Below are 18,740 nucleotides of genomic sequence, written 5' to 3'. Positions count from 1 at the left end.
TATATTAAACATATTTTCCCTAGGAGATACATCCACTGAGTGACAATATTTACGAAAGGTTCTGACTCTTCATTTCCTGTATTTGAAAGAAAAGTGAATATTCAAAAAAGTTAGACTATTCAGGTATTTATAAAGGACAGCTAAATATTTTCTAATTAGTCATCTCTTCATTGTTTACATGTCAATGGAGGAAAAATAATCTCCTTGATCACTTTAATTTCTTCCTTTCAATAAAATCTAAACCTGCAGCTGCCGATTAAGAGTTCATTAGTTGTGATAATTGGGAGATAATCAACCTTACAAGCTCTTGTTTACATATAAAATGTGGGAACACCACATAGATGAAAGCAATAATATAATTAGACAGACTGTCATACAAGCCCGTTTCACAGTTTGTCTATCTTGTATGTGGACTGTATCTTCTGTAACACAAGGCAGTCACACACACCGTCTCACGTGTTCCTCACAACCCCATGCGACAGAGCCACCAAGTTATGTTTTATCCTCTCCAGAAGTTCAGAGAACTTGAGTAACTTGCCCTCGTCTGCATGGCTGGTTGATGAGCTGCCATGATTTTTCTTGTTTTTTGACTCCCAGGCTACTAGTCTGTGCCCTCCAAATTGAGCTAGGGTTGAACAAGTTACTAGAAAAAGAATTTTCCTGCCATTACAGTTCAAATGTTTTTCGCTGTAAAATCACATATAATGTGACTAATCTAGGAAATACATTTCTCCAATTGGCTACATATAGAATATACTTATTTATCTTCCACATATGTGTTAAGAAAGCATAAAAAGGAAGACATGTTGAAAACTATAGAAAAAATTAATTCTCGGATTTCTTATTTGGTTGCTTTTTAACAGTGTTGGTTACTGGGTGACAAGAAGACTCAAGGAGGAAGCTTGTTCTCCTTTTGTTAACATGGCTCCTTTTGCAATAGAATCCTGGCCCCGGAGGACCCAATGTAGCACCCAACATCCAGAATTGCAGAAGCTACTCCACCACTAGGCACTGAAGAAATAAAGTAAGGGAACATGAGAGCTACTTATTAGCAGGGTTTCATGGGCAGAGAATTATTATGGGACTTCCGGCTCTGTTACTATTCATGAATTTGCCTGGTACTCATATCCAACAACTTCCAAAGAGCGGTCTAGAACACCTGCTTTATTATCAGCTAGCACTGATATTCCGTAGGCATACGGAATTACATCTAACAAAGATGAAGTCAGCTGGAAAAGCAGTGCCTTAAGTCCACTGTCCAAGTGGCCAACAACACACTGCATCCAATCGAGGATTTTTGAGGACCAGAACACGGTGCTTTTAGCAGTGCTTCATGAATTACCAATCAGCAATTTATATATTCCATCCCGAGAATGAATGTTTTTTAAGTAAAGAGCCAGAAAAACAGAGTGGAGTGGAGAACTTTCACTTCAACAGCAGGAAGTCTGGAGCTAGCAAGCTACATCGCCCTCAGGAGTGTTAGAGGAGGTGTGAGCGAGAGAAGGAAACTGTGTATAGGACTTACGTGGTTGGGTAACCAGAAGCTATCTTTTTCTATCATGTTGCTCAAGAATCAGAATATTGCAGCTCAAAAGAACCTTAGGGATTCTATCTCCGCTTTCCTTTCCAGTTAGGAAAAACAAGGCTCAAAGAAGATTACTAACTTGTTTACTAACTGCATCACACAGCTAATCTGCGGATGAGACAGGATAGAGCTCAGTCCTCAGAAGCCTGTTCTCTTGGGGTGCCTGGGTGGCTCAGTCAGTTAATCATCAGACTCTTGATTTCGCCTCAGGTCATGATCTCAGGGTCCTGGGATCCAGCCCTGTGCCAGACTCTGTGCTCAGCACAGAGTCCGCTTCTCCCTCTCCTTCTGGTCCTCCCCCTGCTTGCTCTCTCTCTCTCTCAAATAAACAAATAAAATCTTAAAAAAAAAAAAAAAAGTGCTTATCAGCCTTCTGGAAGGTCATTCTCAAGTCTGAAAGTAAACTTCACAAGTAACCTTGTGCCGTCATAGAGTATTTTAGTCTTACTTTATGTTCCAAACAAAAATACAGGTCAGGTTCTAACTTTGCAAATCTCCAGAAGTATATAGTATCTTAGGAAAAAACCCGAGGGATTTTATTGGGTTTTATATTTATCCAAGGAGTAAAATTCTTACACCAAAAACTTAGCTGTCAGGGCGCCTGGGTGGCTCAGTCTTTAAGCATCTGCCTTCAGCTTGGTCCTAGGATCGAGACCTGCATTGGGCTCCCTGCTCTGTGGGAAGCCTGCTTCTCCCGCTCCCTCTGCTGCTCCCCCCGCTTGTGTTCCCTCCATCGCTGTCTCTCTCTGTCAAATAAATAAATAAAATATTTTTTTAAAAAAATCAGCTGTCAGTTTTGAGGATGACAATGTAGCAGAAGAAATCCAACCGGCTCCACATGGTTAAGTCATACGCTACTGAATGAAAGGGCTTAGGTGGCCATGTTCTCTCTCTGTCATTCGCTCTCAACAGAGACCTTAATCAATAACCTAACACTGCTTTTATAAAGCCAAGACCTGGGTTCTTCCTCTACCCCTTCTCTCCAGCTGTTGTGTTCTGTTGTCCATAAGAGTCAGAGGGAAATTTCCTTTTCATTTCTCCTTTCCTTCTCTATTCCTTTTTTTCAGACCCTCCAGTCTTTGGGGGGGGGGGGGAAGCCTAACTCTGACTCAAATGCAGCTAGAAATACAAAAGATAGGCAGACTCGAGTGGGTTAACAAATACAGACAGACAAACAGCAAAGATATGAAGTGGCTCATGACAGAGCGGTGCTGCGTGGGTGGGACTCCACCTCAGTGTACCTGCCTTTTGAGATCAGCTTCAATATTGCTTTGAACTGCATCCTTTAAAAAAATTTAATGGATTCGATTACGATTTTAGCAGCTGTTATGAAAAATGTTCTGTGAAATTAGGATGTTATATATCCTATCACACAGCAACAAGTTCCCTCCAGTAAGGCTGTGAGTCATTCTGTTTTTTCACTAGGTTGACGTTATTTTTGACGTAAATGGAACGCTGCCCACAGATCAGACAGAGATGGCCAGAGAAGGAGGGAATGGGGCAGCATGACATGGGGGCTGCTCTGCATTCTTAAGGGCATTATTCTCCTCAAAAACAGTCCTGCCTCTATGATCTCACTTATGCCATTATCAACTACAGTGCTGAGCATGAGCCACTTGGTGGCAATTTAAAATTTGAACAGTAGCTGTGGATCACTCACAGTCACTGTACCTTCACACAAGATGGGCCTGCGGGTTTGGGGGTTGCTATGCCCTGCATTCAGACATAGGTTTATGTATCTCAGAGAGGTGGTGAAAAACAGTTACCATGACAGTGATCTGCAGTTAGTCTCCCTCAAACAGAATCCAGATCGGCGGCTCCAGTCACTAAACTGGGCAATTTCTCTAACCTCTCTGTCCCTTAGCATCCGCAACTGCAAAATGGGCACCATGGTAACATAGCACTGAAAGTGGCGTTGCTGCGAGGACCAAATGCGTTCATACGGAAGCACTCAATGTATGCATTTACTGACATGGAAAGGTTAGCAAAATAGTCTCACATGACTAAAGCAAGCTGCAGAACCACATGTACATTCATTTTAAACATTTTTATAATTTATAATTGAGGATAAATAGATACATGTGATTTAACAAAGAACTGGAGGAATGTACTTCGTACTGACGATGGTGGTGACCTCCAAAGAAGGTATCAGATTTGGAGATCTTGGCCAACAGGTACTTTAAACCTATTTGTAATGTTAATTTTTTTGGTATTATATGTATTTTTTGTGTGTTTATATATTACTTATGTATGTAAAATTAGTAAAAACAAAACACAACTAAGAAAAACAACCCGCACATTCAGTACATTTTCTTTTACAGATATCTTAATTCCACTCTAATCCGAGAGCTCTGGTGTTTTAGAACTCGGAATGCCCAGATCTTGTTATTAGTCTGGGAAACTTTGTCGAGATCTGTGTGACCATCAGCCTGCTCCAGGTGAAAGGGCTGCTCTTCCAATTACTTCTGTGGAGCCTGTGGGCCTGCTTTGCTGCTCTCCTGACGACCAGATGATCTGGCTTGATCGGGGCCCTACGGCTTAGCTTCCAGTCACTACTTTGTTTCAGCATGGCCCGGCAAAGATGTATTGAATCGGATACGGTAATTTGAGAGCAAGTTACACAACTTCATCTCCTCTCATGACAGCACTTTACTTAAGAACACACTCGCAGGCCACTCTCACCCTGAACTCTCTTAATTTTGTTGCTTTCCTTATGGTTGCCTAAGAGCGGACACATTGTATATCCCAAGTAGTGATTCTGAAATTTTAGGAAGCTGATTCCTTCCCATTTCAGAACAAGCAGAAGATGGTTTCTGTTCCCTAATCTCTTCAGTAGGTCTGAGATTATTGTTGTATGAACTATACATTTCATTGGTTAATGTTTGAAAAATATTGAAGAATTCCCCTCCTCTTTTTTTTTTTTTTTACCACTTTGTCAATAAATGCAACCTCAAAACTATCTGTGTGGCCTTTGTAACATAATTTGGTTATCTGTTTTGGTGTGTGTAATGCCTCTCCAGGTGCCGTCTGATGCCCAACGTAGCCGTCTTCAGCTTATGGTCAACCCACCTCCTGTTCTCAAGAGGGCAGAGAGGTCAGACTCTGTTGCCCCTGACTCTTTAGTAGTGCCACTAGACCTGCCTCTGGAGATAAGGGCTGCAAAGCAGAAAAAAAAACTATGTGAGGGTTCCTAAATTCCATCAGTAACATTTGCAACACTTGTAAGAGTTGTTGATTCCGGGAACATGAAAGGATAATTCATGGTCAGACAGCAGGAATGGCATTCAGTATCTTAGGTTTCCTTCACTGTCATACATCTTTAGAATCCGATAGAAAAGTCCTTAAATTCAGAGAATTATAAAATCTAATCAAATGGGCAAACTGGCTGGGAACTGCAGACTTCTGCGAGTTAGGACCATGAGGTCACGTACATAAGCTGGGTCTAGGAAGGTGGGATGTGTAAACGTCCTCTTCTTGATATTATAACGTCCCTGACAAGACAACAGTAAACAAGGTTCTGTGTTGTTGTCATTCAGGGCTGCCTACGAAAATCTCTGGATATTAGTAATCCCAAGTATGTTAAGTATGCAACCCTCCCCCAAATGATTTATCATGGTATAACACTTTCTCTAACTACTATAAGAAGAATTCAGAGCTTATGCCTTTGATAGGAAATAACCTCAGTCACTTGAAATAACAGTTGCTGGCTTCCTTAATGGGAAAGTATCTTTTAACTATGGAAAGACTTAATTACGTACATACAGCATTAGAAGGGTTAAGAAAACTCAAAGGCTACACTACTTGTAAGTATAACATTAAAGATGCACAAGAATTTCTTAAGTACTTGCAAAGACCGCCAGTCACTAAGAACAGTATTTAAAAAGGAAGTCAAACATAACAAATTTACAAAAGCAATTTAAAATGTTTGTAGGTGCTAATTAGCTAAGTATGTAAATAGGAACTAAATATTATTCTGAGATCCCTTAACAATGATTTGCAAATAAATTTTAAAACTAGGTTTTTGATAATGTAGCTTGAATAAATCAAACATTAATTGTGAAACCAAAACAAATATCCAAATGACTTTTTGGGTAGTCTTAAGGCCTTTACTGTCATCACAAAACTCACAGACAATTGAGTTTTCCGTGTACCTAAGTTCTAAGTTCTATGTTTCTTAAGTTTCCCAACACATGGCATTTCCTGTAGGTTCTCAGGCATAATTAGTGTAAAGTACTGAAGTAGAACGTTATTTCATGTCCAGTGGGATTCAGTCATAACTTGCTATTAGTGTCCTGCATTCATAGAAAAAACCTCAAGGATCTCATAACTACTGAAACAATATGGCTAGAATATTATTCAGAGCCATACACACAAGATAATTTTCTGGTCCTAATTGCAGAAACAGCTATTTATTGCTTGGTTTTAATTTTAAAGAGGCTGTGACACCATGATTGATCGTATTTTCCTCTTGGCTGGTAGGTGGCATGCACAGTGAAATCTGTGGTCCACCCTGAAAAATTTACAGGAGCCTGCCAACATGCACTATACTTAGAAACCACTCGTGCAACATTCTTCTTTTGTATCCTCCCATCCTGATTTCCCAGCCTGTTCTTTTAGTCAGTTTTATCTTAACAGAACTATACAGCATCTCCCAATCTGTATAATTAGAATTTCATGGTGAACCCAAGGATTATCTATAAAATGTAAGAAACACTTCAGAATACAGCTATCTTGGAAAATTTCCTCGAAAAGGAACTATATCAAACATTCAGATTAAAACTGTCTTTACTTCCAGGGCGCTTGGATGGCTCAGTCTGTTGAGCCTCTGGCTCCTGGTTTTGGCTCAGGTCATGATCTCAGTGTCTTGGGATCCAGCCGGGCACTGGGCCCTGTGGAGTCTGCTTGGGATTCTGTCTCCCTTTCCGTCCCCCTCTGCCCCATCCCTCTGCTCTCACGCTCTCATTCCTCTCTCAAATAAAATCTCTAAAAAAAATAAACTTGTCTTTACTTCCAGATCATAATCGACCTTATAGTTGGATTCCAAGCAAACCAAATTTAAAAGCCCAAATAAAATATAAAGCAGTCCGGTTTTCCTAAAGTAGACAGAGAACTACTAAGCTTAAGCTCATTCAGAAACAATAGCTTGTTTTCTATCAAAACAACTTTATACCTCTTCTAATACTAATGCATGCACAGTAGGACTGTAGGGTCTGGTGACTTCTGTGAACTTACAAAGAGGCAGTGAGAAATAGGAACCAAGGAGAGTTGTCATTTTGCAACTGAATACCTCCTTCTGAATGCCTCCTTGATTTGGCAACAAAAGTCTTAATGACTTACACAAAGACAGATGCAAAACTTGCACAAAACTAGACAGGCAATTTAGGTGCTTTGCTTTTTGAGTAAGAGAACAGATTTTGGCTCTAATGATATGCCAGAAAACAATCAATAAGTATTGATTTCTCATTCATTTGGCTTGTTCATTAAAATTTTCCATAGTGATTTACCGGGAATGTTCACCCTTTAATTAGTGCAATTCAATAATATTTCATGGTCAAAATTATTTATTGGGGATTAAAAGTTACTGCAAATAATTTGTTCAGGAAAAATGAAAATGATGAAAGTTTACCAAGAAATTATATCTGTATGCATGATAAATACAAGCTTGAATCCACTCCAGAATTCTCTCCTGCCCCAATTTAGAACTAAACAATGTGACAGCATGGAATAATTACCTCATTGCTCTGTATCTAATGCTCTTGTATAAGACACTCTTGATAATGTAGTGCAAGCATTCACTTTCCTTTTAATGACTTTCCATTTAATGAATTCTGGCTTTAATCATGCCTTTAACCTTATTTTACAATTCTGGGTTCCAATGCTAAAAGTGAATGCTTAATGTACTCTCAGACTCCGTCAGGAAATAAATCAGACATGGTGGTAGGGGTCTAGCCCAGCTTCACATCCACAGGTATCGAGAAAGAGCCACTAACATTGAGGGCCCAGGGAAAGGCAAAGGGGACAAAGACAACACATGATTATAGCCTCAGCAGAAAATGATTCCTTGGAGGAGTCCAATGACCTAAGGAATCTCCTTATTGATGTAAATGTCTCTTGGTGTTGACTTTTCTCCCCTTACTAAATCTTAAGTATTATAAGCGCCCAAAAGTCCTTTGTGGTTCCCCTCATTCTTAACTCTCAACTAAGCTACTTAACCATTCCTATTTTAATATATTTAATTTATAAAAAATTATATATGTAAGTCACATAGAAAAAGAAGGAAAAAGACACCCATGTTCCTACCATTAAGCCCCAAAAATAAAATTGGTACTTGTGAAGCCCTCTCTGTGCCTCATTTCTAGTTGTAGCCCCTATCTTTTGTCCAACCTATTCACAAAAGTATCTCTAAACAAAATATATTAATTTTGCTTGCTTTTTAAGTTCATATACATGGTAACGAACAATATTCAATATTCTGCAAATTGTCGTTTTTGTTTGCTCAACATTATGTGGAAAGGTATGACTAGGATTAATTCACTTTTTTCTGCAATTCTTATGAACCATATTGTTACGCATGTTTGAACATGTCTTTTGGTACACATTTGCAAGAACTTCCAGAAGCATATAAACATGTAGAAGCAAACTGGGTGGGCCACAGAATTTGCATATCTTCCATTTTACTGGATAATACCAAATTGTTTTAGCAAAATAGCTGTATGACTTTTCCTCATGCTGGCTCTCACATATTACTGTGAAACTTTATACCTGCAAATCACTTTATTTTTACTAATGAGGTTGAATGTTTACTTATGTTTACCAAACTCAAGGTTTTCCTTTTTTGTGAACTGATTGCTTATGTGTTCGTCCATTTTTCTATTAAGTTAGTTGCATTCTTAGTATATTCTGAATAACAATCTTTATTCTTAAATGGGCCGCAAATACCTTCTCTCAAATTTTTGGCATGTTTTTCCATGTTCTCTAGAAAGATAGTACAGTATCTTTCAATGATCAGGTTTTCTTAATAGTAACTGTGGTCAAATTTAACAAACTTTTCTTATGATTTGGAATTTTTGTGTCTTAAATCATATCAACATTCTCCTACATCTTCTTCAAAGATTTAGGAACACTGCCTTTCATATTTAAGGCTCTGATCCATTTGGAATCTATTTTATGAGTGATAAAGTCAAATCCAATTTCATTTTTTTCCCTATGGCCAGTTTTCCCAGCATCATTTGTTATTCTATCCTTTCCCCACTAATCTGCATTGTCAGTTCTGTATCAGTCTCAAATTTGCATGAATGGCTCAGTCTGTTTCTGGATTTCACTCTGTTGCACTGGTCTACTTACTTGTCAATTGCTGAGACTACACCACACTATCTTAATCGCTATTACTTTATAATGAATCTTGGCATCTGAGAGAACAAGGCTCTTTCACTTTGTCCTAGCTCAAGTATATCCTGGTTATTCTGGGCCAAACTGTTCTTCTATATAATGAAATAACTTGTCAAGTTCTTTAAGAAAAACAAAAACAAAAACAAAAGCCCTGTTCAAATTCTCATCAGAACTGTATGGAATACATAGGTTAATTTGGCTTTATGGCATTTTTGTAATACTGAGGCTTCCTACCTCTACCAATTTTTGTAGGTCTTCTTGAATGTCTTACCGTGGCTCTTGAGCTACTTTTGCTAAATTCATACTGGCTATCTTATATTTTTTGTTGCTATTATAAATTGCTTGTACAAAAATTACCTTTTCTCTTTGCTAGAATTAACTGATGTCTAATAATTCTTAGAGCCATCCAACCTGCCAAACCCTTATTAATTCTAATAATCTGTATTCTTGAAGGTTTTTTTTTTTATGTATTCACTTTTATTATCAGTGACAATAACACATTGGCTTCTTTCTTTTTATTCCTTTTTTTTTTTTTTTAATTTCTTTTGTTTGTCCTGTACTTGCTAGGACCTCAAGGGAAACACTGGATAGCAGTGGTTATAGCACATTAAATGGCGAAATGTTAATAATATTTTTACTTTTAAAGGAAATTCTTGATTTTAACTTTCACCCGTCATATGATTTTTTTCATTTTATTTTATTTTATTTTCAGTGTTCTAAAATTCATTGTTTATGCACCATATCCAGTGCTCCATGCAATACGTGCCCTCCATAATACCCACCACAAGGCTCGCCCAACCCCCTACCCCCCTCCCCTCCAAAACCCTCAGTTTGTTTCTCAGACTTCTGTTTGCTTCACATATCAAGTTAAGAAAGTTCTAGTTAAAAGCAAAAGAAAGTTCTAGTTTAATAAACTTCTTATCATGAACAAGTCTTCATTAAATGTTTGTCTTCATCTAATGAGATGATTATATATATTACTTCTCTAGTTAATGTATGAATTATATGAGTTTCTGAATGTCAAACCAACTTTGGATTCCTTGTATAGACACAAGTTGGTTATGATATTATATACATTATATATGTAAATGTATATAAAGTTCATTCAGTATTTACCTCTGTGAAGAAGCAGGTTTTCTGTTTTGTTTAGTTTGTTTGTTTATTTTTAAGGAAAAGAATCCTGTGGCCAGCTAATGGGTGTTCATTCTGCTCACCTCAGAGTAGAAGAGGAACTTTCTTTATTCCAGAACACAACTGTGTTAGACAGCTTAAATCTTATACAAATGTATTAACCTCATCTGCAACTTAACTGTTTGTTAAATATACAGATCTGTACTCCATTAGTTACACAGAAAACTGTACTTGAGGCATTTGCCAACGTGTATAACCTCTAACAAATTGCCACTCAGTATTTATTAAAAGCTCAGTTGGGGACTACAAGACCTGTAGTGTATAAAAAGAATTTTAAAAAGCCCAAACCCCAACTTTTTGAGGATCTTTATTATCTCTTTACTCAGTGACACAGGTCACACTCCAATTACAGAAGAATTTTCTTCAATACTAGTATAATTAACATAGAGTGATATATTAGTTTCAGGTGTTATGAAAGATTTTTTTTAGGGCTGCCTAGGTGGTTAGTTGGTAAAGCATCCTACTCTTGATTTCGGCTCAGGTCATCACCTCAGGGTTGTGAGATCAAGCCCAACATTGGGCTCCATGCTTAGCATGGAGTCTGCTTGGGATTCTCTCTCTCACTCTACCTGTCCCTCTGCTTGTATGCGTGCTCTCTCTCTCTAAAATAAATAAATAAATCTTTAAAAAAATTTTTTTAATATCCAATTGCAATAGGGACTCATTTCCCCCTAAAAATAACTGTTATGATTTCACATGGAACCAATAAAAGGATTTTTTTTAATAAAATAAGGAACTGGCGATACACTGGCAAGTATCAAATATTCAAATTTAAAATATTGGTTGTAAGGTAGAGCCACCAATATTTTTTGATGTTCATATATTCTGTCATCATCTAAGAAAAATGTTTTTAATCATGCCAATAAAGTTGCCCGAAGATTCAAAAAGAAGAAGAACCAGTTGAATGGGAAGCACATTAATGAATATTCATTCAGTTCATTCTTTTCTGCAAATATTCTAAATTGTATCTGTAGGTATCCAATAAAAAGAATAGAACTTAATACAGGAAAAGTAAATTAGAAAAAAAATCCCCACTTGATTAATCCAAAAGAAAGTAAGAAAGCAGATAAAAAGAACAGAGATTTTTGTTTTTAGATTAGAAACAAATAGTAAGAGCTTAGCTTTAAACTCAACGTATCAGTAAATAAATAACTTTCTAAATGCATCTTAAAAATAAAGAATTGGGAAAACTTAAAAAGATTGAGAGATTGTAATAAAAAATAAACATCTATATACTGGTACAAAAGACACAAAGTTTACAGTAAAAGAAAATGATATACCATACAAACACTAACCAAAAGAAAGCTGATACAGCTCTTCAAATACCAGACAAGGCAGATATTAAGGTGAATTACTAAAAGTAGAAACATTCTCTGATGATCAAAGGTCAATCTACCAAGAAGAAATGACAATTCTAAACTGTATGTGCCTATTAACATCACCTCAGACCCATAAAGCCGAAACTGACAAAACCAAAAGAAGTAACAGATAACTCCACAATTACAGGGTGAGACTTACTTGAAACACATCTCTCTTTGAACATGGTTAAGAAATTTAACCTGCTATACATGAAAGAGCATCTGAGCACCAAACTAGATCAACGGATAGCTGAGTACGTCATGTCTTATCCATACTCTCCCCAATAATTTAATTCGGTTTTACTGAACACTGCACTACATATTTGTGTGATGCCATTAGTCTACACTGAGGGTCACTGTGTGAAAATGTCCTAATAACAATTATCAGTGGATTTACTCTAAAGGTGTTATCAATATTAATAGCACTCTTTGCTTCAAATTATGCATTATTTAATTATTTAATTCTACATACAATCTATGCTGAAAGTCTAGTCTTTGCCACAATCTGCCATCTTGAACCTTCAGCCTTTTTCTTCTGGCTCAGTTCTTGTTAGAGCTAAGGAATACTAACTAACTAAAGGAACTAAGAATAAAAGGCTTTATATAATCCTTCAATGTTCACACTTTAGGGAAGATAACATTCAGTGTTTTCTAACTAGTGGCCCACTAGGTGAGTAGACGGGTATGAGAAAGAAGAAGGATTTGGTAGTAATATCCAAACCTCACAGGGATACTTGAACTACCTTCACAAACCCACAAGTGACCCAGTTCCTGTGCCTGAGAACTACTAACGGGACCCAGTGCTTACGGAAATAGCTACGACTTCTTCTCAGGCACTCAAAGCCTACTTTTACTCCAAGAATACCCTGAAGCAGACCTTTAACATAAGGTCTCATTCTTTAACATAAGATCTATGAATCAGAAAAAAAAAATTATTCTAATTTTATTCATGTTTTTCCTCTTCTTCAACTCCCTCTCATCTCTTCTTTTTCTTTTTTAAAGATTTTATTTATTTATTTGACAGACAGAGACACAGCGAGAGAGGAAACACAAGCAGGGGGAGCGGGAGAGGGAGAAGCAGGCTTCCCACGGAGCAGGGAGCCTGACATGGGGCTCGATCCCAGGATCCTGGGATCATGACCCCCAGCTGAAGGCAGACGCTCAATGACTGAGCCACCCAGGTGCCCCTCCCTCTCATCTCTTAAAATGTTTATCTCATCTATGTATTTGTCTTCTACCAAACCATTCACCTCCCTCGCCCTACAAATGGCAGGCCTTGTTGTACGACTGGCAGGGACAAACACCGTTCTTTCTGTCTAAGAGCCATCCTTCCTCTTACAAGTGAGTGCGGCACCAGGCTTTCAGTGTTCAAAACACTTGCCTAAAGGTGTCGTACTTACTTCTAACCTCTCGAGGCAGGATAGTGATAATCTCCCTTCATACGTAACTTCTACCAATTAGTCCTAGTTTTTCTTTCATTATCTCTATGAAATATGCAGAACCTTTCACAAGAGCCTTTACAATATTTGAAGCCAAAAACAGTATCATCTTAAGGATCCCGGAATATCTGAAGTGCGGGAAGTTCATGTTGTTGAGTGGAGTTTTCCAAGGAATCTAATCAAACGAAGACTACAACCCTTTTCTTCCAAGATCTCTCTAACCCGTTCTCTGCTCTTACTCTAATCATGACTCAAATCCCTGGGCAGTCGCAGACACTTCTACTCACTTAGGGCTCCTGGATAGAGGACATACATAGACTAGCACTACTCAGGCACTAAGAAATGACAACAACAAAAAAATGACAGGAGGGCAAAATAATTACTTTTCACATCCTGGAACACAGGTAAAACAATGTGTTCTAGTTAATGAATAATAAGTGTTAATTAATAACTCTTAATAATTAGGTAATAATCCTTAATAAGGGTCTGTCATGGCTCCTGGTTAAAAAAATGTTATATTTGCTTTATGTATTATGATAAAAGATGTATTAGAGCATATTAATGGCTTTGTATAATCTATCAAAATTTTAATGAGCTACTTGAGTAGGTTTGGTTTATAGAGAGAACCACACAAATAGTGTTCAAATAGAATTGTAACTATGGTAAATTTCTGCATGGTTTGAAAAATGATTTTATCACTCTGAAAACTTAACATAAATTCAATACCTAGAGTCACATAATTAATCCTTCCTCATCTGGGAAGTTCATTCTTAGAAGAACATGATTCCTTGTGAAGAAACGACTGCATGTGGGCTCTTCCTTTCCTCCTCCTCCCATTCTGCCCCCTACATTCTCTCCTTCTGTTCTCTTTCTTTCAGTATTGCGTTCTAACATAGTTTTTCAATGACTTTAATTGATCATCCTTTTGCTTCACTAAGCCTCAAGACCTAAAGATCTGCTAAACCATTCATCTTATCAATAAAACACTCCAGTGTTCAGAAGGCAAGTCAAAACTGGACAGTCCATAGGAAGTGGGAAGAAAAGGCACCGCATCTGAGGGGCAGAAACTAGCAGGGCTGATGGCAACCGCTATACCCTTCCTGCTGCAAAAAGGTATGTAGGAGGGGAGGGGAGGGGATCTTTAAGTGCCGAATAGCCTTTGTTTGGTCCTCAGTTTAACTTCCTTTTCTAAACCTCTAGGACTTCAGCGTTCCCTAGCAACAGAAGCAAAGGATCAATTTAGAAAAGTGCTTTCCAGAGCATTCCTATCTAGCTACTGACCAAGCCATTTTAGTTTATGTGATCAAGCAATTGAAATTCAAGGGGATTTATCACTGACTGTCCTCGGCAGCAAAACTGGAAGAGCAAGCGCTTGATATGTATGCTACTAATGTCTAAGATGACTGATTCTACCTCCACTGCACAAGCATGGATTGGTTTCAGTAAGAATTAGTAGTCTTTGCATCTCACTGTGAACCGACAGTGTTGCTAGGGAAACTGATAATTATGTGGCAAAATGGAGGGTGTAGAATAGGAAAAGGGTTCAGAAGAAATATAAGGTTTTGATCCAAATCAGCATGTTAATAGTAGAGTTTGTTGATCTTCTGTAGTCTCATAATTTAATAAATACCATTAATTATATGTTTGACAAGATACAGATTTCTGAATGGAAACAAATGAACAGAAATGAACTGAACATTGGAAAGCCACTGGTTTACGAATCACACCTGGTGCATGTCACAGCAGAAACACATATTTATTATAAACTACAATTAATTTAATGGAATTCAAATATTCCAAAAGGTGAAAAAAACACTGATTTTTTTTCCTGATTTTTCTTTAGAAATCAATCTTCTAAAGTTCCTGATATAACAATTATAATCCTATAAAAGATTGATTCACCTCAGTGACAAAGTCATATAACTTCAAAACACCTGTTAGTATGGAGAAAAAACAAGTGTGACTATTTTTATATTATGCATAGTAAAACCAATCCAGAGATGCTAAATGACCTTCCTGAAGACACATAGCTCTTCAGTTAGTGGTAACACCCTTGCTAAACATTCCTCTTTAAGCTACCCAGGAGTCAAGATGTACCCATTATATTTATTAAGGGAAAGCCCAGCAAAAGGATACAACTGTAGTAAATGGTCTCAAAGTTCTAGATCTCACTTTAATTTCCAATACTTTTCATTTTTAATGGCTAAGAATGCAATTCTAAAAGTTAATGATATGATATAAACACTTGTGTATCAAGAGAAGTCTCATTGGAGACATTTTAATATGTGAGAAAGAACATCAGAGAATTATACAGCTCATTAGTGAACAGTTTTCCTGCATGTCAGATCGCTGCCTGTGAGCTGTCTGTCCTATCATGACAGCGCTGATTCACAACATTCTTTTACTTTCACTTTTTCCGAGGACTATTAGGTAAAAACTTTAAAAGATGAAACCAAAGGTTTTATATCCTCCTGTGTATTTATCTTTATAAATTCTTACACATTTTCTAATTTATAAATGTACTATAGACATTAAAGCATTCATTCACATTCATATACACATAACCTCTGTATGGATGTGTGTTTGCATAGGAAAACAAGTGATCGTTTTATGGCTGGTACATAAAACAAGACAAACATTTACAAGAACAAATGTTTCCAGTGTTTTGAATCTTATTTGCTCTTTGACAGGAAAAACTGAGAAGTATAGAGAGGACACCAAAGTAAAACCATAAAAGTATACAGAACTTTGTAACTCAATGAATTCCAAGTGCTAAAAGTAGATAGTCAGCCTTCTGATGTTAGGAAAAAGATTTTCGTTCTAATGACTTAAAAATTATAAGATTTACTTATTAATACATAAGTTGTAGCTCATCCTAGATGAACTATCATGTTAGGGTAGTTTATTTACTTATTCTTTTTAAGGTAGTTCATTAAGTCTGTCAATATTATCATGACTTAAAAAAATAATTGGCTTAAGTTGCAATTTTGTTATTTCCTTTCATCAAGGCATTGGTTTTTGATAAAACAAGAGCTAAATGATAGGTTCTTATTTTGATAAACCTTTTCTTCTTTCTCATGGCAGGAAGGCTGTCTCAACTTTGAAATCTCCGGGTAAGAAAACGAAGAATGTAAGACTCAATTTTATAGTTACTGGAAATAATTTTTGTGGTTAGTTTAAACAAACCTTGACTTAGGCCATCTGGACAAGATGTCTGCTTGACATCCAAATTCTCCATGGTATCTCCTTTAGAGACATCACCAAGAGATGTTCTTCTCTCAAAGATGTTGTTGTTGTTGTTAACTTGAGTCCCATTTTGCTTCAGTAGTCGGAACACCTCAGCTTCCAAATCTCTAATCTAAGGGGAAAAGAAAATCCATCCATAAACCTCGAAGCCAGCACTCCTAAGTACTCAGCCAAACCATCCTATTACTTAGTGGTTTTGAGCACATAACTCACCCGTACTTGCAGACCTTGAACTTCCACAAGATGAGCTTTTTCCAAATCTTCTATTTTCTTTCTTTCTGCTTCCTGTCTCTTGATGAAATCAAGTTCTCTTAAGAAGAAAATAAAAGATCTGATGGCATCAAAAACTCAATAAATGAGAAAACACGTGGAAGTTCTTATCTGAAGCAATAAACTGCACAGTGGGACAAACAACTGGGCAGCTATTTAAATAAACAACACTTCAATCACAGTTCGAAAAAAGGCATCTAGGAACGAAAGCAAATAAAACATTTTAATGGTTCCTAAATGAAAGAAGAATGCTTTGATTCTGCTTCTGTGATTTTCATTTGTTAACTCCTGATTCTTGAACACCCACACAGATTTAGAGAGAAGCTACTGAACTAATGACCTACCTTGGGTAACTTAGTGCAGATGATTCTATGTCGGATAGCTACAATTCCGTATTTACAAAGCCATGTACTTCATAAACCAATAGGACTGGATGGTAAGAGTTTACAGAAGATAATTACAATTTGCTTTCTATGAATAACAGTGGTGAAGGACTGGGCAGGTCAGAAACACTGAGGGGGAGCCGTCACTTGCACACCGGAAGTTAATATGAGGAAGAGAAAATCTCTCCCTTTTGGGAGCCTGGAATGCAACCTGCAAATCCGGCAACACTTACTACAAATTTATCAAATGAGACACAATTAGGGATGACATTTTTGGCAGGAAGAGTTGAAATAGTGATGTACTAGATTCAGACCACAAAGAGTAATTTCCCCTTTTCCATAATCAACATTTTATAGCAGTCTCCTTTAAATGTGAAAAACATGGTTTCGGAGATAGGAAATAAAGGAGACATCGGGAATCTTACACATACGCTTAGCTTCTAAGGCTTGGCACGAAGACCAGAAGTGGTCGGGCAAGACTGTATTGCTCTGGCTGTCCAGAGGCACCTGAAGTTCCCGATGAAAAAATCCTTAAGTAACCAGCTCCCTGAAATTACACCAAAATCCAACAGAGGGAAGCAAAGCAGCATTCGTGTGGAAAGAGCTGATGAGATTCAAAAGCCAAGTTTGCGGCTAGACTCTCACTGCAGCGAACTGAGCCCCTCGGGATTCTCCTTGTGAGCAAGGGAAAATGGCAGGGCAAGGGGTCTCGCTAGTCAAGGTTTACACTATCTGAGGTGGGAAAGTTCTGCAGTCCCTGATGCTGAGAAAAGAGACAGAAACAACCTCCTCAAGGCCCCAGTTACTGCTTTTCATGGTCAGTCACTCTGCATGACTTCAACTGGGCTTCTTGCTTTCTCCTCAGAGCTGCTGCCAAAAGGACAGAGATTCAAATGTTCTCATAGTTATTAGGAGTAACAAACTATCAAAGAGAAACGGGGGGGAAGGTAACTGAGAGCCAAAAAACTCTAAAATAAACAAAATATAATCTCGCATGAAAAAATGATAGAAGGGATTTCCAAAGTGAACGTCTAAATGCTTTATAACTCTGCTTAAAGGATCACCAAGATAATCTTTTCTATTCTGTTAGATGTTATAAGATTACTGGATGTAAGCCCTCTTTAGATGCACACAATTCGTTCGTCATTAGAAGCTGCTTACTTTTGTTGAAAATCCTTGATCAATTTCTTTGCCTTGTTGTATTTCTTCTCCAAGGCCTGATACTGGCTTTGAGTCTCCTTGAGGTGCTCGTTCACCGTGTGGCATAAGGTCTGAGCCTCAATCCAGTAGCTCTCCAACTTCAGCATTCTCTCTTTATTCTCTTCTATATTCTGCTGGAGTTGGGTTTTTTCTAGTTCCCACCTCACTTTCTCATTTTCTGCTGCTTGCAGCTGGATAAAGCAAATGTCAAGGCAAGGATAATCTGGGTATTCTATAGCAAAATCCGTCATGTTTTTATAGCATGTTTTAAATTAAGTTCCACTGCCACATATACTCAATCATTTAGAACCTTGAGATGAGAAGAGCAAGGCTTATTTTCAGCATTTCAGAGATTACGAAATGGAAGCCTTGAAGAGGGAAATGTTTTGTCCAACCAAGGTCACACATCTGATAGATAACAAAACCGGGATTTGATTTCACCTCCTCTGATCTTCCCATTGCCCCATGTGGTTTGAAATTCTGTGAGCAGAACGGACTGTTTTACAGTTTGACTGGATTCTAGCCAGTGAACTTCAACGTACCTTCTTTCAGCTGTTTTTCCTACACATAATTAGATATAAAAGGCTAACTGCAAAGTGAAGCGGGGGAGGCACACTGGGAAGGAGAGAGGGGCCGAAGCAGTTTGGTCTACTAGTTAAGAAGGGGTCTCTGGAGTCAT

The 18,740-nt window shown here is 37.6% G+C and overlaps 1 protein-coding gene across 5 annotated transcripts in view; it reads right to left on the bottom strand.

The window, feature by feature from the left end:
* Positions 1–18,740, bottom strand: part of PPP1R9A (protein phosphatase 1 regulatory subunit 9A) — a gene marked incomplete at its 5' end in the record, with an annotated part of 310,569 nt that overhangs the window by 31,774 nt on the left and 260,055 nt on the right. For all 5 annotated transcript variants that reach the window (XM_080818700.1, XM_080818701.1, XM_080818698.1 and 2 more), the window contains 3 exons: positions 16,149–16,320; positions 16,422–16,518; positions 18,023–18,252. In XM_080818700.1, the coding sequence (XP_080674826.1) occupies positions 16,149–16,320; positions 16,422–16,518; positions 18,023–18,252 (499 nt within the window). The remainder of the gene's footprint in view (positions 1–16,148; positions 16,321–16,421; positions 16,519–18,022; positions 18,253–18,740) is intronic.

This window comes from Martes martes (genome assembly GCF_963455335.1).
Source record: "Martes martes genome assembly, chromosome: 11".
NCBI lineage: Eukaryota > Metazoa > Chordata > Mammalia > Carnivora > Mustelidae > Martes > Martes martes.
The sequence above is the reverse complement of the archived record's forward strand: the minus strand, read 5'-3'. Positions and strand labels throughout refer to the sequence as shown.